The sequence below is a fragment of the Ascidiella aspersa genome, chromosome 4, assembly GCF_963924565.1.
Source record: "Ascidiella aspersa chromosome 4, kaAscAspe10.2, whole genome shotgun sequence".
Classification (NCBI taxonomy): domain Eukaryota; kingdom Metazoa; phylum Chordata; class Ascidiacea; order Phlebobranchia; family Ascidiidae; genus Ascidiella; species Ascidiella aspersa.
Genome location: NC_139450.1, coordinates 29,926,380 through 29,952,904, shown reverse-complemented (window position 1 = coordinate 29,952,904; position 26,525 = coordinate 29,926,380). Strand labels below are relative to the sequence as shown.

The window sequence follows — 26,525 nt, the reverse complement described above, 5'->3', positions numbered from 1 at the left end:
TTTTGTCACAAATACCAAAGTAAAACCTGGATTCTTTAGATGCACTTATGACCAGGGGCTAAACAGTCGGTTAAAAACAACTTGAGTCCTTCGGCCTCCCAAAGTAAAGTCGGGTCGGACTCCGGCATAAAAAATCAAGTCGCGAGACAAAGAAGTTATGAGACTTGAATAAGTTTTTGTTTTATTGGCCCTCTTTCGACGCTGCTCCTTTGAACGTCCTGACGATCTAAAATATAACGTGCTTGATATTAAAAAATAGTTGAGGTAAAATCTAAAAAGGAGCGTGTAACTTCAATCTGTTCTTTTCTAAAAAGAGGCATGTAACTTTAAAAAATGTTTTTTAAGTGCCATGAAACAGTTAAACTACCAGCGAATTAAAACTATGTAGAAAGTTCTTGTATCCTGATTGGGATTTTATTTGAGTTACTGTTTAGGCTTTCTTGTAACTCTTTGACAACGGCAATATTTTTATTGTGTTTTGATAGCGCAATATTCCTTTAAATATGTGCAATATGGCCAGTAGAATAGGCCTATACTTCTTTTTAACAGATTCCAATAGTATTGGTGTTACAAAACACCCTATCCCCACTAAAATATAAAAATAGGCCGAGTATAGAAGCTATTTAAAAACAATACTGTGGCTATGGTTTAGAAGGTAATTGAGAAGGCCACTAGATGTAAAACAAACATCGGCGATTTAAAACTTTGACCATTACCCGAACGGCCTTCTGGACCTTGCTGGAAGCCCCCAGGAAAGAGGCTTGCGAGAGTTTTTTCTTTCTCGTTCCCTGGAATTCGACGATTCTCCTTGAGCGGTGTCGCTTCGTTGGAGCAAACACACGCTGCTTAACCTCGTTTTCTGCCTGCGACAAGAGATCTATCAGGCCTACTGTTATTGACTTTGCTTGGCGAAGAACTATTTGTTTCTGCGAGATAACTTTTTTTTCGACCTAACAAGTCGATAAACCGGTTGAAAATAAATTTAAACGAAAACACATAGTATAGCACCAGTTGCTCCCAATGCATTACGTGGGGACAAGAACGTGGTCAGAAACAAATAAAACCAATTATTTTCTCGAAAGTTTCTTAACAGATGGAAGCAGTTTTAACGAAAATAAGAGCATTTGGTGACTTCTTTATATAAATGAATACATTGTTATTCACTTGTGGGATAATTAAAGTCACCAATTTTGTCGCAAAACTTGACACAAATATTTTCTAATAAGCTCCTGGCAGAGACTAGTAAACTTTCCCGGTGTTGATTTTAACAAATTCTTATAACAAACCTGCATGATTTGTCTTTGGAGCCTCCACTTTTCTTTGAGGAGATCTGGAGGTTGAATATCAACCGTGGGCTCCAATCGGGAAAAGTTAAGCGCAGAATGAACGTGAAACTAAAATAAAGCTGAAATATAACAGGCCTGCCATATTTTATCGACAAAAAAGAGGACAATTGAGTTTTACTTTTATCTTCCCTTGTTGGACAAGAATACACATATTCAGTAAAAGTAACAGCAAAAATGACGCAAAATGACTCTAAATATTTTCTTTACAAAATAAATATTTATTGTGTCCCTAGAATTTTTACTAGCAAACATTGTTGAGAAAAATATTTGATTAAAACTCACTCTATCGCCGAAATATAAATAAACATTTGACTTAACTCGGGTCGAGAGCCTAAAAAAAGTAACCTAAAAATGTAATTCTGGTGAAAAGACAAGGAAAAAACGCTAAAAGCACAACGGTGGATACTCGGCATTTTTACTGTCTTCACAGGACCTTTCATTGTTCTTTAGAAAAGAGGACTAATCCTCTTAAAAGAAGATATACTGCAGTCCTAAAATGTTACCAAAAATATGATCGATTAGAAGTAAGGTAAAGCTGTTACTTTTTTCGTATTTTTGCAATCACTTATTTATAATGTTTTTTTCTGTGTTTCAAACTATTAGAGCCCACATGCGTTGGCTAAGAACTGACTTACGTTGCTTAGGTGGGGCTTAAGGTCGATCTTAGGCAGGACCCTGTGTCTTCTCTTGGGTTTGTACCAATCTCCCAGGATGTTGCTTTTTCCCATTCGCTTCACTGTGCTCTGGTAATTGCGTTCGATCTCCTCGTCCGAGCGAACTTTCGGGAAGAATAAAGAGTTAACCTGCGGATAAATAATAACGCAATACAGCTTTGGCTAATAATGATCGTAGATTGTAATGATATGTTAAATAAGCATCAGAGCCCATGGAATTTACAGCAACACCTTTAAAGAATAAAAATCTAATCATTTTGACAACATTGTTTTCAAACGCTAAAAAATAGTTATTTTTGTTTAGCTTTTATTGCTGGTTGAAACCTACGCCCAGAAAATTATGGAGGGGTGAAAAAGGCGCTTGCAGGGCTAAAACTGATTTAGTTTGAAGACTGATGCTAGTTTATGCTAGATTGAAACCGACATCATTTGTTGAGTTGACTTGAAGGTTGCGTGTTCTAACAGCCTAGCCACAGCAAGGTATTAAACGAGCTGATATTATTGCATAACATCAGAACGGCAATCAACTTACAGGAATAGCTCAAGGTCCGTGCACAGAACTAACGGTCCAGCATAATAACTACTGTCCGTTACATTATTTCAGTTGGTTAGTTTCGTTAGCCTCGTTTGTCTTAATGCCCACAGCTTTTGTACACATCGTCTGGCCATACCAGCATTTAGCAAAGGCTTGTTAACGGGTAACATCTCCGTGTTACTTGTTTATAGACACGGTCAAATGTTTAATGGTGAGAGGTCTGCGGTTTGGCCACGTCATTAGGTTTGTTATAAAACATTAAGTTCGAATAATACCGACAAATAACAATACGTACTCTACACGCTGGCCTATAATTAAAAGGCTCGCACAGGAATGGCAAACAGATTCTGCTTAAAATCACATTACGTTGTGTAGAATTAAAGATTAAGCCTGCTTAAATAAGCGCGTATTTATTTAATTTTTTAGCCTATTCTTCATTGTGCGATACATTTACTACTTTAATATAATAGCCTATACTCACTATCGCTGGCGAGTAATGTTAACCAGTAATCTAAATAAACAGGGATGTGAAGGTTATGAATAAAGAAAAACTATATTTAAAACTTTATGCGTGAAGGAATGAAGGTAATTGTGGATCTTTGCTGTTGACACAAAAAAATTGATTGGGAAATGAGCAGTGTTGTAAACAAGTCATTTTGAAATAACTCAAGTCCCAGTCAAGTCATTCGTAAAATAACTTAAGTCCAATTCAAGTCTTTTTGAATAAATAACAAGTCAAGTCCCAGTCCAAGTCAAGTCCCAGTCAAGTCATTTTTAGAGCAAGTCAACTTTAAGCCCAGCCCTTGTCAAAAAAATAAAACTTTAAATTATGAAAACCGGCAAACTCCTTCGATTATTATGAGAAACTCAAGTCAAAAATAACACAAAAGCAGCATATTACAAGCAAATTTTTGTATGTGCAAAGATTGGGATAAATAACGCAGTTTTATAATTAATTGCTTATAATTAAAACAATTTATTTTAACCCAAGTCATTTGTCCAAATGACTCAAGTCAAGTCAAGTCATTTGTCCAAAAGACTTAAGTCAAGTCAAGTCATTTTGCCCAAAAGACTTAAGTCAAGTCAAGTCATTTAAAAACAGTGACTTAAGTGCACTTCAGTCAAGTCAAGTCATTGACTTAAGTCATTACAACACTGGAAATGAGACCCTGTATATCTGACGGTCGGCCACCGTTAGACTGGCATATCATCTTGTTGTTACTCGCGCCTTTTTTTTGCATTTTTTTCTTTGTTTTCTGTTCATTGTACTAAGATTTTTCGGTGTCATTCACCCCGACGAAGGTCACTTGCATAGGTTGCCGAAACGTTGAGTAAGAATTACAATTACCAGGGGAGCTGTTTTTGATTAGTACTGGTATTAGTATGCCTGGTAGCAACAGTTTATATGTCATCTTACGTCTGAAAGTTCCTCTTTCTTGGCTTCAGCGAGCGAGGGTCGGTGGGTGGCTAGCTGCTTCACTTTCCGGTGGATCCCCCGAAGTGCGACAAAGTTGAGTACATTTTTGGCGAGTCGCCATGCGCTGTAACCCGAGTTGAACACCTGGAGATAAAATTATATAGAACAGGGGTAGCCAACACATCGATTCATCTGGTCGATCGCGCCGAATATGTGTTACGTCATTACAGTAGCTGTCGCATACAAGGGGAACATTAAAATGACAAATTGTTGTCTGGACAAGCCTAATAAAGCGTTCTTTGACGTAATAAATTAACCTCCATCGCTGGCTTGGAATGCAATTAACGCTCAAAATGTTTAATAAGTGTTTTTTGCCAAACCAGTCGACCACGATCCTCTAAAAAATAGTTCAGTTGATCGCAATCAAAAATAAGACCAAGGCCCCTATTTGCAATGCTTAAAAGTTACCTACAGTCCACGAACCTTTAACGTGTTCGCAGACGCCACTCTCTTGATATCTGCCGGCATTCGTGCGACCGAGCTGTTGTTTTTAATGTTCCAGGGGTGCCTCTGACCAAACGTTCCTGCGAGACAAAAAACATCCATAAACATTTTCCCGCAAATAAGAAAAAAATACGATTCTTGGCAAAGTAAATTTCAAGAAACAATTAGCTTTCACTGATTGATCGCATTCTGAAAAGGTTATCCAACGTTGACAGAATCAAGAGTTACAAAATACAAACGCCGGTACTGAATCAGAATTAACCTAATACGTACAATCGTACATAATTTCCTTCGCTTGTCTATACTTACCTATTCCAAAGCAATGGTAATTATTACGCCAGGTTTTCGCAATCTCATTTAAAGAAGCAGGATCGTAAAATTAAAACGATTAGCATAATGGTTTGGAGGTTGTAACGTAGTTAAAATACCAATGCGCCAAGTGTCTTTTCACTGTGTTAAAAATGACAAAAGAGTTATTCGAAACGTTCAAAAAGCTAGCTACTTCTCTATGGGCTTTGATGTTCTCACACAATTATAGTGACTTAATCCTGAAAATAAGTTGAAAACATTTAGTGCCACGGTCGCTTTTCACGCACTTTATGTGGCTTACCCACAAAGGACCCGGTTATGGTCCAGAGTCGAACTGTTCCGTCTGAGCAGGCTGTGAGGAATAGCTCCTGCTCATCGATGTAGTTCACGTCGTTGATGGCGTCCACGTGCGCGCGGAAGTAGTGATGCAGATTGGGAGGAACGATGTTGAGCTTCATCATACGACGGGACGATAGTAATCTGAACAATTTGAAGACAAAACTCCTGTGACCAGGCGCGTGTGTAGGGTTTTTGTTTATGGGGTAGGCATAAAAAATTCCGTGACGTCACAAATGTTTATTGTGTGCCGTCACAAAGTTTCGTCATTACGTGCCATCACATAGTTTAGTCATTTCGTGACGTCGCACAGTTACGTCAAAACATGACATCATAAAATTGCATCTAAACGTGACGTCATATAAAGAAGTAATCTTAAGAACATTACTCAGGTCGTTTATTTTGTTAAAGTATTATATTGTAGAGGTGTTACTTTCAATAAAAAAGATAACAAAGATGTTATCGATTCACACAAAGCGAAAACATCTAACTTCCATTTTAGATGGTGCGATGAGACACACGACACCTTTGGGCTAAAAAATGTTATCAAAATGTAAGACATACGAGAAACGCAAGGCAGATATCCGCGAATTGCGATTTTGTATTTAGTAAAAATGGCCTACAATACAGTTTAAAGTGGAAAGATTTCTACATATACTCGAAAACGTTGTCAAAATCGTTAACTGTACTTCATGTGTAACTCTACGAAATTTGTCAGTCGACCGACTGTCGAGTACATCAACTTTTGAATTTCTATACTCGGAGTCGGGTGCATTTCTTAAACCCACTGATAGACGCGATACTCATGGGTCGTTGGGTAACTAAATGTCGTTCAAATGTGTCGTATAAAGCATCTCACTTGGTGCTCTGTTCGTCCATAAGCTCGCTGTTAAGTTTGATGTGGAGCAGGTCATCTGCGGCGCCTCTTCTGCGACGCTGTGCAGTCGGCTTATTGCAGCAGTAAGTTTCGATGTCCCACACCTGAGCAAAAAGCACTAAAATTTTTAGAGATGACGTCACACTGTTACGTCCTAATACAGGCAACTCAAAGAAACCTGTTGCTTTCGGACGAGTCCGTAAGAAAGATGCAACTCGAAAAGCAGAACAAAAACGCTGCTATATAAAGACAGGAAGGCGAGGTTTATTCAAACACTTGAGAGAGAGAGGGCTCATTGCAAAGTTATTGAAACTGTGCACAGCCGACAAATGGCGAATTTGGTTATTTAGGACTTGTATCTTTAATTAGGGCTAATCGGCATTCGTGGTGGCCCAAACTTATGTTATACTTTTGACTTTTATGTGAATTCCAACATAAAAAGAATAAATTAAATACACATTTAAAAATTTTTCTACGTTTTCAATAAAGACACTTTTAGAATAAAATTCGTGTTGTAACCTCCCCTAAACCTTTTTCCATCCGAATCAACGCCCCCAATTGTTATTCAATCACAATTTGCCCCGGAATGTATTATGACAACAATATGCAATGCATCATGATGTGTAAAATATTTATCAAAACAATAACGTTATATTTATGACTTTGTTGAAGAAATAAATATTGCACACTGATTAATGAAACGCATGACATACTTAGAAGTCCAAATCCCAGAAGCAAATTACAAAAACTAAACCCAACCAGCAAGACCATTACCTTGATGTACCCGGAGGAGTCTCCAGTGATGAGGATCTTATTCTCATCGTCTGTTGCCATGGCGAGGACCGACTCTCCGTCCCTATGGGCGGCCACGAACTGGCCCAGAAGGCCCCCTTGTGGGTGGACCGACCAGGCGTGGATCCAACCCAAAGACCCCGAAGATAGAAGGGTGGCGGTGTTCGGTTTGTGGGGCCGACTTTGTAGGAAGAGAAGCTGTATCGCGAACGAATGACTTTTTGTTAAGGATCGTATTTGTCTAATTCTAAGTGTACGGTAATCAGGTGGCACTATATGAAGGCAAATTGTATAGAGTTATCGACAAGCTTTCGCACAACCGTGCTTCATCAGTTCAAAGTAAAAAATATTTTCTTCCTTTTTTCTACTTTTTAATTTTTTTTCTGTTTTTCTACTTTTACCACGGTTTTTCACCTGATTACCCTAAAGTGACTTTTGATTCAGAAAAAAATTACTGCTTTCGGATCAGGTTGTATATCATAAGAATCAGGTAAATCTATCTTCAGAATTGACTATTTATACAAACAATTAATCTCCACACAAAATCGGTGTTAAACCCGCTGCATTTATACGTAAAAACGAACGGCCGACTGTGATTAATTATCCGAATGGATTGTCCAATATGAAGTTACGCATATCTTATCAACATTTTTTTAAAAATTATTTAGTACCTAATCTTGCAAAATTTACTACACGAATATTGTTTTTCAAAAATGCCAATCGAAAAACAAACTGGTCAGGAGTCTTACAAATATTCGATTTTTCTATAGTCCATTAATACAATTTTTTCGCCAAATGCTATCTTACCTGGGATCCCATATCAAATTATTACTTTTAGAAAAAAAGGACTGAATTTCAATCGTTTTGCTGAAAAAATCTGACCTTATCAACGGACACGTCTGCCTCCCAGTAATCTTTCTTGTTTTCGCCGATGAGCACGTCAAGCTGGTGGCGCGTATGCTCCTCCTTGTTAAACTTGCACTTCTTGGTGACATGGCCCGAAGACGGCACCAGCAGAGTGGGAATACCTTCTTGGCTACAAACGTCGGATCACGTTAAAGCAGAGGTTATTAAATTATTTTTAACGCGGGGCACTTTTTTTTTTTGCTTAACGTGGATGACAGTAGGAAAGAATTTTTCAAAACTGATGTCATAAATTGACGTCACAATTTAGAAATCTGCAGTTTTCGGTCCACAAATGTGAAAGTAAAATGGAGTCTGAATAAATCAGTGCAAAAACGTTATTTTTTTAATTAAACTATTTTCTTTGATAAATCGATTACTTCTTGAATATGCACTGATATTTCAATTAGGGTTTCATGAACCACCTAAAACTAGTACACATACCCTAAAGGGGGCCATGGACCCCAGCTTAAGAAACCCTGCGTTAAAGGAGTAAATCTTAAAAGCTTTCAAGATTCAAAACAATGTGTCGTTAAACAGTGCCAATGCTTTATTTCCAGATTAAGAATTAGACAAATATGGCTACCAACGAAGATTGTTACAGGATTTTAGATCATTTATGTTGAAACTCCAGTCATAACGAATATATCTTTTGTCCCATAATAACTTAACAACTGGTTTAGCCCTGAATATTTTTTTCGGTTTTCATTTCATATTTTTTTCGGTTTTCACGTTATACTTTAGAGAAATTTAACATTTTTTACCTTTCCTCTTGCGCGGCAGTGTCTTTAGTTTGAAGCGTGTGAGCGTCGCCACCTGAAATGTTAAGTTTTTTAGTTACTTTAAAAGGTAAAGGCAAATTTTTCAGTTACGATTACGTAAACGTATTAAATGTTGATTAGTAATCAGGTTATTTTGAACTTGTTTAAAGATAGATAGATAGATAGATAGATATGTTTATTTTTAGGGAAGTTGATTCCCAGGGAGCAGCGAAAGACCGTTAGGTCATCAAAGTCAGCCGCTCCCTGATCGCAATATAATCAGAATACATGTACAGGTATACGACAAATTAAATCATTAAAAAACAAATTTAAATACAATGAAACAACATAATTTTGGCCACATTAGTGGCTGCTATAACAGTGAACAACCTTTGTAGAAAAACAAAACAAAAGAGGAACAAACAAACAGCAAAAAACAAATGGGCAACGGTGCAACACAAGCGACAGAAGGGGCACAATTTGTGAATGGCACCTTTGCCATACAATACAATAATTACAATGATAACTAAATGCAATACAATGATAACAATACAATAAAAAACGAACAAGGGTATAACAAACAGAAACAAAAATATAACAATGCAACGGAACGGAGCGGGGACGATACAACAGCCAAAAAACTAAATAAACAACTAATACAGGCACGATAGAGAAGATTCCGTAAGCGACTAAGTGTGACGGTTGCTAGGCTGCGTTTACCATGTTTTTTTGGACCACGTGGTTTTGGTTTGTTGTGATCACACGAGGTAGGATTCAAAGTATGCTTGTTTTATCGATCGTACGAAAGATTTAAAGGGCAGTGATTTAACATTAGAAGGGATGAAGTATTTACTTGGGTGACTGCTGGGAACTTTTAAGAGACCCACGCTTATATAAGAGGACGCTATTTAGAATAAACCTGTAAAAAACTACCACAGCTATAGTTACAGATAAATGTAAAATTTTACAAACCATTGGATAATTTTAGAGACTTTTTCGTTTTCTTAAACTAGGCTGAAAAGACCTAAAAAACACTGCTCAGTGCTCATGATACAAATTTTATATTATGTTTTTCATTACAAAGACGGTTGCACTGTGAACAGTTGCCAATCTCCTTATAATTACAAAATCGCTGAAACGTGATTTAACAATTACTGGTAGATGACGTGCGATTAAGGTACTCGGGCACTAGATGAGGGTCTAAATTGAGTTAACTTGTGTTATCTTATTTCCAACCTTGCCGCTGCGTCACTACGCTTGGTTGTGGTGGAATAGTGGGCAGCTTGATTGAAGATCCCTCAACGGAGTGTCTGTGTCGAGGTGAGGGAGGAGTCTAAACATATACAAACGATAAACAACTCTGTTGCCCTCTTTTCTTAAATAAACGAATGAAAATAATTTATGTATGGTCTCGTATATATACTTAGCTGATATTTTCGGCCATACCAAAACAAATTCTCTTTCGGCATTAGAACAATGTTAACTTAGAAATTCAGGAACCAATAAAATAATAAATATTGGATGTAGCTGTTAAACTAAACACGTTCATGCTTCGTCTTTTTGGAAATGTGGCATAAAAGTGTTTTTTTTTGACGGTAAAAATAAGATGAAAAGAAAACAATTTTTGACGATTAGAAGCACGCGTAAGACTTGGAATCAATCTGCTAATAAAAATGGAGTTTGTTAGAAGTGTCATTTAAAAATGACTAAGAAACTTTTATTTAATCAGACCAAAGTATAGCGTTTAATCTTTTTTTTGATTTTTATGAAAAAAAACTCGGGTTTTTAAACTTTTGACTTTTATTATCGTTAATATACCCGTCAGCATAACAGTGACAAAGCAGAAACTTCTGTCAATGGTTTCGACTCCATAAAGATGCGCCTATTTATATTTGTTGGCATAGATTAACTTTTGAATTGTGATAAGAAAAAAAATAATTTCACAGAATTTTTTAGACTAGGTGTTTTGCAAGCTGTTTCCACACATTATGCATTCCTATAGTGTGCCCAGGTAATATTTTGTTTTGAATTAATCTTAATAATTCTAGAAAAAAAAATCTTGAAAAAGTTGGGGTCCGTAACCTTGGAAATATTTGAAAAGGGTTGCGCGACCAAAACAGGTTGAGCACCACTGGTCGAAATTTACGAATGACACGATAATGTCACGATTATCGTTCCACTTTTGTGCAGCGTCAGTAAACCTGTTGTAAACTTCGATAGGACGTTAAACTAGATATACAGATAAGCTGACGGACAATATGTTTTACAGCAGTTTAAACATGTATATTTTACAACAGTTTAAACATGTATAGAGATTCTTGTTCGATTCCTGGCCGTAGCAGTTCTTATAGGGATCTGGTTGTTTGTTGGACATTCCTTAATAACTCGTACTTTTTATCTTATTCGACAAAATGCGATATTGATTTTGTTACCAAAGAAATAGCAATAGTTAACATTTAACAGGGCCACGAGAAATAATACTTAGAATACTCGGTAAGGGGCCGTATTACTATATACTTTAAATAAACTTGAAACATTACCCACTTTGACTGTTCAATCAGACCAGTATGGCTGTAATACTAACAATTTTTTTGTTATGGTACCACAGATTTTGTTGAGGCGTTACTTACTGCCGCTACAAACATTAATTATGTGTAGGAAAATTTAACATTAACTCGCCTGTGGGTTAGGTAACGGTTTAGACATTGGCGGCGTAATGAAGGTCGAACGCCGGTTCTTGGAAATTCCCTCGCTGCTGAGCGGCGAGTAGCTTTCCATTTTGTTCAACTTGCACAGAATATGACCTGGAACGCAAATTTACTTCTCAACGGAGCAAGCAACTCTTACTCAAATGTGAAATATTTATGGAGTTCGCTCGATTTTTTGAATTATTTTGTTTCAATATGACCTGATTACATTTTTTTTACTGTTTAAATCCAATGTACTTTTGTAGGAAATTGCCTAAGTTACGAACGACAGGGTTAATCATTCGACTCATTAAACCCAGTGTTTGAATTATAACGACGTGCACAGTGTGTATATGCATTGAACATTGTTTTTGTAATAAAACGAGCTACGCAAGGTACACTTGAAAATTAAACAGTGTACAGAGTTATAATGACTTAATTGTACTTAAGTTACTGTTTTCAAATGACTTGACTTAAGTCTTTTAAACAAATGACTTGGGTTAAAATATATTTTTCTCGTTAAGCTTTTTTTTTTTAATTGAAGTTGACTTGGTCGAATTATGATTTGACTGGGACTTGACTTGCCAATCGATGACTAACCGTGGACTCCTGATTGGTTATAAGAATGACTTGACTGTGACTTTATTTCAAAATGACTTGTTTACAACACTGCAGTGTAATCAAAATTCAACGAAAAACAATAGATTTCCATCAGCTGGTCACATTCTACTGTTTTACATGAAAGTGAACAGTTTAAATTACCCGAGTCGAGGGACCAGATAAACACGTCACCATCGTACGATGATGACGCAACAATGGCCACCCCGTTGCTATGGACGAACGTGGCCAGACACAAGATGTCGTCCTTGTGAGCGTCCTCCCAGTCGCGGTAGTCGTCGTCATCCTGATCGCGCGAATCGCTGTGAACAAAAACAGCAAATGGTTTTGTGCTGACAAAATAAGTTCTGCCATTTTGTCGTTTGCTGAAGATCGATGAGAGGTGTTGGCCTGCATTTGGTCAAGTCTCTGGTTCACTTTGTTATGCACTAGTAACAGCTTAACGCAGGGGTTCTTAAACTGGGGTCCATGGACCCCTTAGAGGTACGTGAACTTGTTTTAGGGGGTCAACGAAGACTTAATTGAAACATTAGTGTAAATTTAAGAAGTAATTTATTTTTCAAAGAAAACAGTTTAATTAAAAATTCGGTTTTGCACTGACACTGTATTTAGACTCCATTACACTTGTACATTTTTTGAAGCGAAATTAACAGATTTTTGAAGTCTATTTGTTTTGTGACGTCAATTCAGGACGTCATTTTTGATATTTTTTGAACCCCTGGCTTATCGCATACTTCAGCGACATCTAGATTTGCTAATTTTAATCTATAGTCTTTTCATTTTTTACTTCTTAGTATATAAGATGGCTAACGCATTCTCGTTTTAACTATTAACCCTGATGAGGTCAGCTGGTATCTGCTGCCGAAACGTCGGTTTATACTTCGTTTACACCAGAAGAGCGATATCTATCTATTAATATGTTGCCTGGTGGAGCTAACTGTATTTTTAACAACCAACATTGTTTCAACTTTTAAGAACCATATTCATGAACATGTAGTTTCTGGAGTCTTTTTCCCATTTTTTTTAACTTTGTGAGACGTGGCTATTGTACATTGTTAAAATCCGTTAAGTCTGTCATCTATAGTAAGAGTGGAAAACAGTTGTCTGTAATTTTTTTTCCAGCGAGATTCTTCAGCTATAACTGGCACTTGTTTTTTGAACTAACTATATATTCTACACTTTGAACTGCATGTAAACCAACCGTGCTTGATCTTTACTGTGGTAAAATAACTGAATTCATGAGAACGAGTGGTTCTAAACCTTATTTAGATTTGTTCTCCAAAACCCTGTGATACGTGTTTTGACTCGCTGCTATATAGTCCAGGCATGCTACTAGTAATAGTATTTAATAACATTGATCTGTTTGCTTTTTTTTAAATCTTGGTTTGATCTTACACAAGTTTAGGTTAACTAACGAATAAAAAGTAAAATTATTAAAGATCAGCTATAGAAACTCGACTAAAAATAATGTTGCATTATAATCAATGTGGATCTACACTTACATGTGACAAGTCAGTTTCTTGTTCCACCCAGCGGTGATGATTTTTTGCTTGAAACAAACCACCCCTGTTACCTGAAAAATAAAATAAACCAGCTTCAATAAAACGACATTGTATCCATATGTGAATAACCCTTTCACACTGCACTACATCCAGCCGACACTAAGTTTATAAATTAAATTATTGAGACAATTTTTAGCGTAATTTATAGTGAAGTTTATGTGGCAAAATTTTGAGAATGTTTAGATTCTCGGTTCAGATGTAGAAAATATTTAAATCGTTTAAAAATTAAAAACAAAAATAATCCAAATTCGTTATTCGGTTAATGGGTGGAAAATGGCCTATACGCAATACCTCCCACTACCAATTTATCTTTAGGCTAAATACTGCGAGGAGTAACCTACTTTGTTGTTCAAACGACATAGGAAACCTTTTCATCGTATCTTAAAACGCGTTTGTACCTCTATGGTAGCTTTTTTGTGTTTTTAAGACCCGATCTTAATATCTTTTTATAGTACAAACGGCTTGTCAAAAAGCATAAAATAGCTCTTTAAAAGTAAATTCCTGCAGCCCATCAATGCATGAACAGTACTACAATGGCCTAACAATTTGCATTCAAATTAACATTACAAACATAGCAATCGACATACTACTCTTTGCTATTTAGCGTTCAAATATTGCATCTTATATCATTGTCAAACTAACCCCTTAATTTTTTTATTATTACGTTTGGAATTACCCACAGCTCCACGCTGACTTACTCAGAGTTTGTCACCTTAAAGAAACTTTAAAAAAACGTTTTATCGTCCCTGTTAAATGTACAGCCTTCTATTACCTCGTTGTTGTTTTCATCGCACAAATTCCTCAGGCAGGCACCGTTGTTGAAGTTCCAGATCTTGACGGCGCCGTTCCTGGAGCCGGTAATGAGGCGGCGCCCAGTCGGGTCGAAGCACATACAGGTCAGCTCCACGCCCTTGATCGTGTGGAACTGAATGGCCTTGGTTCCTGTGTTCAGGTCCCAGACCGACAGCACAGAATCGTGACCGCCAGTCACTACCTGTCAAGTAAAAACAATCGCTTACTGAAGATTAGCTTTGTTTTAATAGATAGAAATCGCTCTTCTGGTGTAAACGAAGTATAAACCGACGTTTCGGCAGCGGATACCAGCTGACCTCATCAGGGTTAATAGTTAAAACGAGAATGCGTTAGCCATCTTATATACTGAGAAGTATAAAATAAAAAGACTATAGATTAAAATTAATAAATCTTAATTTATAGTCTTTTAAACTCTGATGTCAGCTGGTATCTGCTGCCGAAACGTCGGTTTATACTTTGTTTACACCAGAAGAGCGATATCTATCTATTAATATGTTGCCTGGTGGAGCTAACTCTATTAGCTTTGTTTGTCAAATTGCTATATAATTGATAACGCGCCAATTACTTGAGTGGTGGTATGGTCACGTAACTAGATGTGTATCGCCTGTGACCCAATTGTTAAGTTCATAGGCATTGTTGATTAAAGATAATAATAGTTCATCACTAGCAAAACATTTGAAATAAAATTTTAACATATTAAATGCCAAGTATGGTTAATGCGAATATTTAAAGTGATGATTACTTACAACAAACAATATTTTACCGCAGTATAATTAGGCTACAATAAAAGATCACAAAATACAAAATGGGCTTTTAATTAAAGTTTACCAAACAAAATGTACTGGTGCATAAATGGGTTATCGAGGGCTATAAAATAGAGAAAGGCAATAGTGAAGCTGTAATTGGCTGTAACATGCACGCCAAAGCGGGTTTTTGTTTGCCATTTCGGTTATATCTTTATCCCTGCATAATGTATTGTTTTTCGGTATTAAGTATAATTAGCAGCAAAGATAGTGCCAACAAAAGAGAATGACACCCGAAAATCGTTCAAAAACGCTCGAAACTAATTGATAGGTACTTGCGAACCTTGTTGAGTCTACTGTATAATTGTTCGACACTGCCGCGACATATATTAAAAAATGGCATTTTATTTTGCCTTGTTGAAATTTAACGTTTCTTAACAGCCGCATGTTTCGTTTTTCTACATTTTTCGGTTGTATTGTTATTCAAGTTAAACCTGGCCATCTTGTAGTATAACAAAATTAAACCTGGTTGAAGAGTTTGTTGTATAAGACAGTGCTGACCGCCCCGTCGTGCGATTTGATGTTTATTTGGTCGACTTTTTCATTGTCATCGAACCCTTCGAGCAGGCCAACCTACAGAAAAAACAGGAAATCGGGAGACGAAAGTTACTGCATATGCTGTTGCTGCCAGGCATTGTTTCAATTGTAAAAATCAACAAATATATTGCCCTGAAGAATTAGGATTGCCCAAATAGGTGGTCGAAACGTTGGTACTTACATTGTGTAAATAGCATTTAAAAACACATATTTTTACCTGGCATTGATTTTCAACAAAAGCAAAACACTCCGAACACAACCGATTTCAACCCAAATATCCGCAATATTTTTTTACATTAAAAAATAAAATTTCTCAAAAAGGTATATTCAACACTTGTAAAACAGAAGTGCCCTCGTACGAAACACAGTTCTGTCTTCGCTTTAAGCCTTAAGCGTGAATAAAACAGCAAAAAAAAAATTAATTGTGGGCCTATAGGCTGAACTCTCTGTTTGACAAAGGTCTGAAATGTATTAACGTTTGGTAAACTATGCACGGATCTGTAATATAGCTTGATAATGAATTGCGAAGTCAAAAAGGTCAAGTAAATCGACATCATCGTGATTAAGACGTTTCGATACGAACTTGTATTATCCACAGTTAATGTGAGTGAGAAGTAAATCACCCACCTTTTCTAAGTGATATTGAAATGCTTCTCAGTCACATTAACTGAAGATAATACAAGCTCGTATCGAAACGTCTTAATCAAGGTGCTGTCGATTTACTCGACCTTTTTGGCTTTGCAATTCATTATCAAGCTATAAACGTTGTATTTTCCCTAAAATGCAGTAGTGCTGAAACCATAAGCTAAACTAGCACGAACAGTTAGTTATTTACCTGCATTGTCCCTATGAGCAGGGATTTATATCGCTTCTGGTAAAAAAGAGCGTTGATCGGATGAGAGGGTGGACCCATGCGAACGAAGGCCCTTGCGCCAATCACTTGAGTGGTGGTATGGTCGCGCAACTCAATGATGCGTATCGTCTGTGACCCAATTGTTACGTTTATTTATAGGCATTGTTAATTGAAGAAATTTAAACAATCATAATAAGATTAAGTAGGTTTCGGTAGGTTGTTATGGTTAATCACTAGCAAAACAGTTGAAGAAAAATGTATATTGTATAATATTAAGTATGCTGACTTTCAATATTTTGAGTGATGAATACTTTTTGGACTTGAGTGATGAATACTCTTTTAACTTAAGTGCACTTAATTCGCTGTTTTCAAATGAATTGACTTGATATAAGTCTTTTTGGCAAAATGAAATGACTTGACTTAAGGCTTTTAGACACATGACTTTGGTGAAATGAAGTGTTTTCATCAGGCCTTTTTTTATCAAATATCGTTATTCACCTATTTTTGCAATAAAACAATTTGCTTATTTTATATTGCGTTTTTGGAATTTTTTAGTTGGGGTATCGTTCATAATCGGACTGAAACGTGCAATTTTTATGACAAGAACTTGACTTGGAATTGACATGCTCTAACTATGACTTGACTGGGACTTGATTTGTTATTAATTCAAAAAGACTTGACTTCAGATATTTTACAAATGACTTGACTGGGACTTTTCAAAATCACTTGTCTACAACACTGGTATCAGTTATCTTTATTGTGCACTACTTTAAGTAGCATTGAATCCACTCTATTATGTATCAATGACCATAACGTATACTTTTGCCATACTCACCCTGTCTCTTCCGCACGTGATGACCTGGCCGCTTCCCGATATTATAGTCACGTGTTGCACCGGCGTCATGTGACCTTTGATCAGCGAAGCTGGTTTCGAACTGTAAGGGTTCCAGGTTCGAACCACGCCGTCGAAACTTCCGGTTACTACAAGAGGGAAACGTGAGGTCTAAGTGTTTATAGCAGATGTTCTTAACCAGGGGTACGAGTGCCCATTGGGGGTACGAAGCATCATAGCAGGGGGTACGGCATGCAGGGTGGAATTATGCGCTATTTAGGCATATTTGTGAAGAATGCGTATTTACGAAAATCAACAACAAAAGGGCCATTTGTAAATTGACTGATTGTTTGTGTGATGTAAATATGGTTGAACTTACAAGGTTTTTAATGCACGCATTTAACACATAGGTTATAAATACAGTGAGTTTAATTCCTATTATTACAATTTTATTTACTTCAGTTGACTATTGTAGACGTTGGGTACGAAAAGGTTAAGAAACACTAGAAGCTTAAAAGGTTAAGAAACACTAGAATAAACACTGGCTTACAGTTAGTGTTTCTCAGCCTATTGGTCGCGGCCCAAAATTGGACAACCGTTTAATTTGGTTGGATAGCCGACTACATTAGGTACTTATGATTATATTTTTGGAGATTGATTATGAGTAAATTTCTCTAAAATTTTGGATAATCGATAATACGATGACATCAGCATTATTCGAACTTATGTATGCTGATGTCTTATGTTTTATTCACAACACGTCAAATGGAGAGAAAAAAGTTTTACTTAACGCTTAGTGTGTGGGTCGCAACAAAAATAGTTAAACACAGTGTTAATTGCAAAATTAGGTATTGAATGCGTTAGTTTTAGTTAAATTTCGAGTATTTATAATAACTGTGGTTTTCTTATGTGTTATCTGACGAATATACTCACTTGTAAAGTTATTATTAGTTTCACTGCACAGTTAACTTCAAAAATTAGGTATTTCTAAAGGTCGGGAAATAGGATTTATAATTTGGAAATGTAGTAAATTTTTTAATCATATCATACCAGCAAACAATAAGAATATTATACCAATAAAGTTCGTCAAGTGACATTTTCAAATTTAATCAACGAATAATTGTATAGGGTAACACTAACCTTTCGATTAACAATGGGCAGAAATTTTTCACTAACAAATTAATGTTTCCTTGAATACTTGTGAAACTAAACCAGATCCCTTTTTACTCACCTATTATGTTCCAATCTTTGGAGTAATCTAGCGCGATGATGCCCTTTCTTACTTTGTAGTAGCATCCTCTGTATATACAAAGTAAAAATTAAAACCATTTTTAAGCAAAACGAAAATTCCCATCTTCTTCGTTCATTTCCAAACGAGTATTTAAGAACCAAGAGGCGAGACGAGATATGTACATATACAAATAAACAACTATATCCAACCAGAAGCGAGATGCAATATATCTAGAAATGTCCAATACTTGACATTGTGTTTTGATACCGATACCCGATATTTTGAACAAAAGGTATCGCGGTCCGATCGGATACCAAATGACGTCGTTAATATGTTCAAACTAGCAAAACAGATGGAATTAAAGCGTTCAAAGGTATTATTTACAAATCATTAGGTCTAAACTTGCTTTAGCGTGAAAGAGTTTAGTTACCTCTAGTTGTTAACCTACTATTTTGATAAATTTATCTTTCAAGGTAAAAATCGCTGCTTTGTATCGCAAATTATGGCTGAAATCCACATATTAATTTGACATCGGATCGGCACCGATAGCAAACCCAGTATCGGACGATACCTACACTACCACATTGCATATAGTACCGCCTTTGATCCAATATTATTGAACATCCTTATACACTAAACGAATTAACAACTATTCATTGCTTAATTAAACTGTAAAATGACCCATATCACAAGGTTCAAAAACTATTCAATCCAAACCTGTTGGATCTAAGTTTGGCGAAGCCTGGCCACTTTGGTTTGTAAGTTATGTTGGTGAGGTCGCCGAGGTACATTGAATCATCGTCGGTTGCGCTGCACGAAATAAAGCATTCGAGCCCCTGCGCCAGCTGGAAGTAGCGAACCGAGTTAATCCAGTTCGTGTGGAGATCCTAAAAATACGATATCACGTTCATGTAGCTTAGCATTGAAAGGGCGAACACAATAAGACCTACAAGGCAACAATATCTAAAGCAGAATAATCTATGATACCATAGCATTAAGACCAACGACATAATAAAGCCAAATGTGTAGTAATATACACGGCAAAACAAGATATAAATCGTCTGAATAAGACGTAAACCTGTCGCAATACGTCCTAAATTTATGGCAATAAAGCCTAAATGGCCAAAACAACGTCTGAAACTGTAGAACGAGGATATGGGACGATCGGGGGCCGTCGGTCGGTATCAGCCGATTTGGTGTCAACGTTTGGACGTCTTAGTTTAAACGGCGCCGTTAGGGCACCGCTGTTTTGGTACCGGATTGTTTGCCCCCTGTTTGGGGTTAGTGGGCTAATGGTAGGGGTTAGAAATTGGGTTAGGGTTTAAATTATTTCGGGAGTTAGTAATGTACTTAGGGGTTGGGTTTGGGGTTAGGTAAAAGTTGTATAGGCCTGATTATGGCCTTTTAGGCCTCATTCCACCGGATTTAGAAGTTATTTCGATATAGACGTTATTACGACTCTAGGTAGTAGTCCTATTAGGGTTTTATTCCCAACTGTGTTTTATTCCGACGTTGATTTTGTTCCTATTTTGGTCTTATAGCAGGAGTCCATGGCGAAGTTATTGTTCTCAGGTTTAGGCCGCAACGAGCACGGTTGTGTTCAGACTATTAATGCAATCGGTATATAGTTGCGCCTTTGAGTATCTTCAATTCTGTTAATCGGTTTTATCAGAGCTTGAATTTTCATAATCTAGTCTCTTCCGATTGTGCTTATATCGTATTTTTATAAGATCATTTTTGTTTGACTTAATCTACTGCATTTGAAATATCCGTTTTTTAAGGGTAACAAATACTACCTGATAAACGAGACAGTATGCGCCCTGGACTCGTTGTTTGAGGATGCTGATCATTGAGACTTTCTGAACGGCACCTGAAAGGCATTTCAAGCTGTAGAATTAGCAAGGCGAAGTATTTTTCAGGGAAAACTAGATAATAAACCTCTAGAAAATAAAAAAACAGGCGTGATGATTTCGGCATGCTACAAACACCTAAGGACTAAATAATTTTATCGCTAACTGTTTTCTTATCAGGATGTTGTTCGAGTTTTTTTCTTGCATTTTACTTTGTGTTTTTTCCGATATTGTACTACGAGCGTTCGTTGTCATTCACCCTAACAAAGGCGATTTGCATAGGTTGCCGAAACGTTGGTTAACAACTACAATTACCAGAGGAGCCGTTTTTGAATAATAAACCTCTGTAGATATAGGCCAATGAGTGGTACCTTTCTGTGGGTAACGGTCAAATAGCCCTTTCCGTAGTGCGTAGAGGAAACGAAAGACTATCACGCAGCCGCTTGAGTCTCCAGCCACCAAAGTGCTGTGATTTAAGTTGCTGTGATCGAACCTTGATTAAAACACGGTTGGAACTCTTTATAGTATCAATTTGCAGCACATTTTTGCAAAATAAGAAAAATCAACAAATTAAGAAAGTGCTGGCTATTTCCGGGTAAAAGAGTGCTGGCTATACAACTCCTTAAAATTAGTCGTCTAACAATCAACAAATTGTAACTTGAACAAAATTCAGCTTGATACTGTTGTTGATGATTAGGCTTCAAATGCTCGTTTAGCGGAATTAGGTTGCTTTACAATTTTTCACTCTATTTTTCAAAATATTTTTACTCGAACCAATCATGTTTGTCAGCAATGCTTTTACTAATTGACTTGTCGTCCGTTGATTAATAAGAACAGCGATACATCACACTTTTACAACCTTTACAAGTCTGTCGTCATGTCCTCCCACGCGAATCTTATTAGAGAAAAAGTAAATTATAAGGGACAAAACACTTATTATAACACTGTAAAAATGGAATAAGATAAATAAGAAAGTATAAAAAAATGGTAATGGAAAACTATATAAATAGCCTACTCACTTTGCAAAAAAATAAAAAATTATATATATATATCAAAATATGTCCATTAAACTGGTAATTTTTCGTAATTCTAAAACATTACGATGTACGAAAAAAGATCTTCAAATGCAAAAGCGGCATCGAAGTTTATCCTACTATATTCTTACCAATAGTTTAGACACAAGATGGCGTCGCGAAAGCCTGTTAGTTGAAACTGTCTTTCGAATTTGTTGGCGCTTATGTCGTAGAAACCTAGATTAAAAGATTTGCATATTTTTTAATAATCCAAAATATAATTAAGAACAGTTTTTAACAGAATAATATGTCAAATAAAAATTCAACCAAAATTGAAAAAAAAATAATTAAACGAAATTTTTTCACATTTTGGTCTATATTTTGAACGATTCCTTTTAATAAAAAACAAGTAAATTCGAACCAAAATTATATCCGGCCCACAATCACCAGTCCTTACACAGTGGCGTAGCCAGCCGAAAATTTTTGGGGGTAGCCAAAAAGTTGGGATTTTTTGTTTAGCTTTTGTCATTGTATTAATTGCCGTAACGAACACAAACAGGAATGCGAGAAAACCGTTTCGAGCAGCAACTGACTGTGTGTTAACGTAATACACAAAAACCACTCAAAGAGCAAAAACTGAATGAAGTAGTAAAACTACATTATTGTGTAGCAAACGTTATATTAACTACATCGTTTGTGGCGTAACAATGCATGACAATTGAAGGTGTGGCATGCCTGTGATCGACTTTTGTGGTACTGCTCATAAATGCTACAAAACAAATGATTAAGAGTAAAATATTTCTAAATTTTGGGGGGGTCATGGCCCCTCAGGCCCCCCTGGCTACGCCTATGTCCTTACAGTTATCCGAGCCTTCATGAACAAGGTTTGGCGACCCCTCATGCAGCGTAATAAAAGTCTGGCTATCGAACGGTCAACAAACTTAAAAAAAAGCTTCTTACTTATTTCTCTCTCTGACGAACTGATTGCGACCATGTTGACATTGGGACAGGGAGCAAGATCAGTCAACCACAACGAGAGACAGGAATCGTTCACTGGAGCGATCTGCAATCACTCAAGTCGCCGAAGCGCATTTAAACAAGCATTAAATAACATTTTGCTCTTCGTAATTTTACAGCAAATTTTCACAATTTTTTTTTTTTTTTAAGTTTTCGTAAAGGAACATGCAAACGGCTAAAGAATTTCAATTTATTTTAAAAGCCTGAACATTTGATAAAATTGACACACTTTTCTGTTCCAAGTTTTCGGCAATAACTGTAAGTATAATATAGCTTTTATCTTTTTATTGAACTTAAACATATATATATATTTGTTCAATCTAAACTCACATATTGTTAAAGAAAAAGTTAGGGTCTGACTGATTAATTGGAAACCTCAAATAAATAACTGTTTACGAAACTTAGCTCAACTTTTGTATGAAATGGGCCTCGGGCGGAATGTTATATTTTCAGGGGTTAACCTTTAAAGTAGTTAAAAGTGAGGAAAGGGGCTCCTGATAACAATTTTCGCTAAGTGTCCTACTCCATCGCGTTGTGCTTTTCAAACGTCAAGCTTGAAAAAAGTGTTTCCCTCGTAAACACAGTAAGCTACCGCAAAAGAAGAAGGCCGGTGTCTCCCACCGTTATGGTCTTTTGCAATTCGAAATCGATACCGTAGAAACCTAGCTGGCCCTCCTTGCTCAGGACAAGGTACTTTCCCGCGGGATTGTCCCGGTCCATAGCCTTGTTGCCATGGCGATTCGAAAGCATCTGAAAGAAGTTAATGGCGACGACGAAATCTCGGTGGCTGCTGCGCTTGCCAAAACAACAGAATTCGGTGATAGTATGTCCCTATATAATTACTGAGTTGACATTTAGGCAACCTAATAATACAGTATACTATACCTCATAAAACAGTATAAGTTTTACTACTAATTGGTCTGGTTATCGTGATGTATGTTTAAGATTAAAAAGGGTTTACCAAAAAGTCTACTTTAGGGCAGGGGTTTTAAAAACATTTTTTCCAGTTCACAAACACACTATAAAGCTTACAGACCATCATTTTTAAACTCTGAGTCTAACCTATAATTTCGCACACTACTCTCCCATTCGTAAATACTGCGTAAATTAATTTAAACATAATATTGCATAGTTGACCTAAGATACAAAAATACACAAGTTAAGTGCTAAAAGTGCTGCCATATAGGCCCTATTAAAAACGGTAACTTTTAGTTCACAAGCGGACCAGTGAACTGCGGACTGATTAGAGATTTTTTAAACTATTCACAGAAACTCACGAGCTAAGTTCTCGGATTGGCGTCGGGAATGGAACCTGTAAAAGCACACAAGATTTGGTCATACATATCGCTTACTATATATGGCCGTGATAGGTTACTTTTGGTATCGCATAATTGCTTATATTCCTCTTACTTCTTTGATTAGGCTGGTCATTGTGTCTTTTTCCTGGTATTCCAAAAGCATGTAAGAAAGATATTCATCCTACAAAACACAATACGTTGTTTATACACCGACGGTAGAGAAATTAATCTGGGAAATCATGAAAAATTAAGTTTGGAAAAATTTCCAGACACTACAGACAAAACTTTGAGCTATGCGCCGTAAAATTTTATTAAAAGCGAAACATTATGCCCAAATATTTCAATCCTACGTAGGTGAAACATACACTTGAGTATTCTTCGTGATAAACTAAGCAAATAGTAAAAACGTATGTAACGAAAGAACTACATACGTTTAACACAGGGCTGTAATAGATATAGAACCACGACACATAAACGGTAACTATAATAAGAACAAAGTAACTAATCACTAGGGCCCGCAAAAGTCAATAAATGTAAAAACTTTTAAGGACCCCGTCTGTCCACGAATTAAAGAATAAAATTGTTTTCAACATCTAGGGGACTGTTTCTAAGAAGTTTATAGGTCAAAATAAAGTCTAAATTTACAATAAGGTTAAAATTTAAAATAAAGTCAAAATTTGTCAAATTATGGATGAGCAGTAACTTTTATCGCAAATTGTCCATTTTATTAATTATTCTTATGTATTTAAATAATTCTTATAAAATACTTCATCTTCATAAACGTGGTCTTTTCAAAGATCAACAGTTTGGATTTTAGTTTTTTTAATAGCCTACTGACATTCTGTAATACAAAAATGCCTAAGCAAGCTAACTCTATCGCAATAAAACCACGCACTTTTTATAATCCATAAAACACCTTGACTTTTCGACAAAATATTACGTTTGGCTATGAAATCGACAAAATATTATGTTTGGGTAACTGGCATCAATTCAGGGAAGATCTGTGGCCTCTACAAACAAGCAATTTCGTTAGGTCGAAATAAAGTCAAAATTTGATAAAAATAAAGTCAAAATTTTTTTTTTTTAGGTTAAAATAAAAATGTCCCTACTAATCACCCAATCCACGGTCCCGTCGCAATTCGTGTCAACCTTCATAAAAAGAATTTCCAGCTCTTTGTCATCAATCTCGGTTCCCATCGTTTTCTTGATTGCTTCCCTGAATTCGTCAATATCAAGTCCGCCTCCGTCGTCAGCATCTGCTTCCTGAAAATAAAAGTTAGTCGCCCAAAGTGTTTCAAAACCGAATTGAACTGCACTTTTGATAAAGTATTAAGCAGTGTTGTAAACAAGTCATTATGAAATGACTTAAGTCCCAGTCAAGTCATTTTGAATAAATAACAGTCAATATCAAATCAAGTCCTTGTCATAAAAATTTAACGTTAAACTGCTAAAATTGGTTAAATATATGCCGATTGTTATGAGCAGTATCTTCAAAACTAAAAAATAACACAAAACCCAACATATAGTAAGCAAATTGTTTTATGTGCCAAACTTACGACAGGTAACCCAATTTCTTAGCGAAAAAAATCTTATTATTTATTTTAGCAAAAGTCATTTGTCTGAAAGACTTCAGTAAAGTCAAGTCATTTGTCCAAAATACTTAAGTCAAGACAAGTCATTTTGTCCAAAAAACTTAAGTAAAATCAAGTCATTATATAGAAAACAGGTATTAAGCCGTCCAGTTGCGGTAATGTAACACAGCCAAAAAGTTTTCGCGCAACCTGATTTGGCCTTTAAACTCAATGTGGTTTGCTTATATAGTGTGCAACGATTGTAATGTGGCCGCTCTAAAGAGAGGCTAAGCTTCAAAGTTTTAGAGTTAGATATTTTTAAGCCTGGCTGATTTACCAAATTGTTTAGATCATTAGGTGCTGGAAAAGCATTAAGGGGTACGACCTCGGGGGCTCGACAGAAGTCGTTTTGCTAGGCCAGGGACGGATCGGGATTCGGGACAAGTTAGACTACCTAATACTATTCGAGTCTAGATCCCGACTTGCGCATGCGTAGTTCATTATAGGTGGAATACCACATAATGAAACATTTAAACAGTAGGCTACTGTATGAGTGTAAAGTAAATTTTTAAATGCCAAATTCGATTATTTCGTTGGTAACCTGAAAAATCATCTCCAGTTTTTTAAGGTGCTCGAAATTCATCTGATCTTCCAATTTGCTGGCTGTTGACGGTTTAGGCTTTCGGCTCTTAGCTAGAAACAGTAGATTAACAAAAATTACCATATGAAAAAAACTGAGCAACAAAGTTGCCGAGAATTAGTACCTTTTGTAGTAGCCTTTTTCTTGCCGTCGTGTGAGTTTTCTTGCAGTTGTTCCTCCCTAAATAAGTGAACAATTTAGAAAATACATTTTGTAAATCTCTACAATGTACAGCCAATGCAATGTATCAATTTTGGTCCACCTAATGTTACAAGTGGATAATAAATGTAAACTTACTCGTTCTCATTTTCGTTTTCACTTTCATTTTCGTTTTCGTTCTCACTTTCTTTCTCATTATCTTTTTCATTTTCATTCACTTTTTCATTTTCGTTTACTTTCTCATTTTTGTTCTTGTTTTCTGTCTCATTTTCATTCTCGTTTTTATCTGGGTAGTTTGAATCGTCCAGAGATTCAGATGAAACCTCATTAGAATTTAACGATTTGCGCTTTTCTGTTTCCATTATTGGTAATGTAAATTTTCTTTTAAAGGAGATATATCTGCACCAACAATGTGGTTTAATATTGGATGAGAAATACGGCAAAATTTCCTTGTGATGAAACAATTGCCTCCATTGTTACGTTTGTTCTACGTTAAACCTAAACAAGTGTAAATGTTGCTTTATTTATCCAGAAATATTTTCAGTGGCTAAATGAAAAAAAACATGCTTGATTGTTTACTTTAGAGT

The 26,525-nt window shown here is 36.2% G+C and overlaps 1 protein-coding gene across 1 annotated transcript; it reads right to left on the bottom strand.

The window, feature by feature from the left end:
• Positions 1–181: 181 nt before the first annotated feature.
• Positions 182–26,300, bottom strand: LOC146157396 (WD repeat-containing protein on Y chromosome-like). Its single transcript, XM_083388203.1, has 32 exons — positions 26,077–26,300; positions 25,904–25,959; positions 25,741–25,832; positions 24,685–24,831; positions 23,681–23,749; positions 23,548–23,582; positions 22,892–23,060; positions 22,214–22,316; positions 21,406–21,490; positions 20,612–20,733; positions 20,187–20,260; positions 19,108–19,277; positions 18,391–18,458; positions 17,163–17,308; positions 16,310–16,456; positions 15,403–15,510; positions 14,094–14,315; positions 13,262–13,332; positions 11,904–12,061; positions 11,134–11,258; positions 9,691–9,787; positions 8,458–8,509; positions 7,673–7,826; positions 6,773–6,988; positions 5,981–6,102; positions 5,087–5,265; positions 4,456–4,556; positions 3,973–4,116; positions 1,982–2,149; positions 1,287–1,394; positions 717–863; positions 182–226 (listed from the first exon to the last, which is right to left on the bottom strand). Exons 1-32 carry the CDS (start codon positions 26,298–26,300, stop codon positions 182–184), a joined length of 3,924 nt encoding a protein of 1,307 aa, XP_083244329.1.
• Between the last annotated feature and the right edge of the window lie 225 nt (positions 26,301–26,525).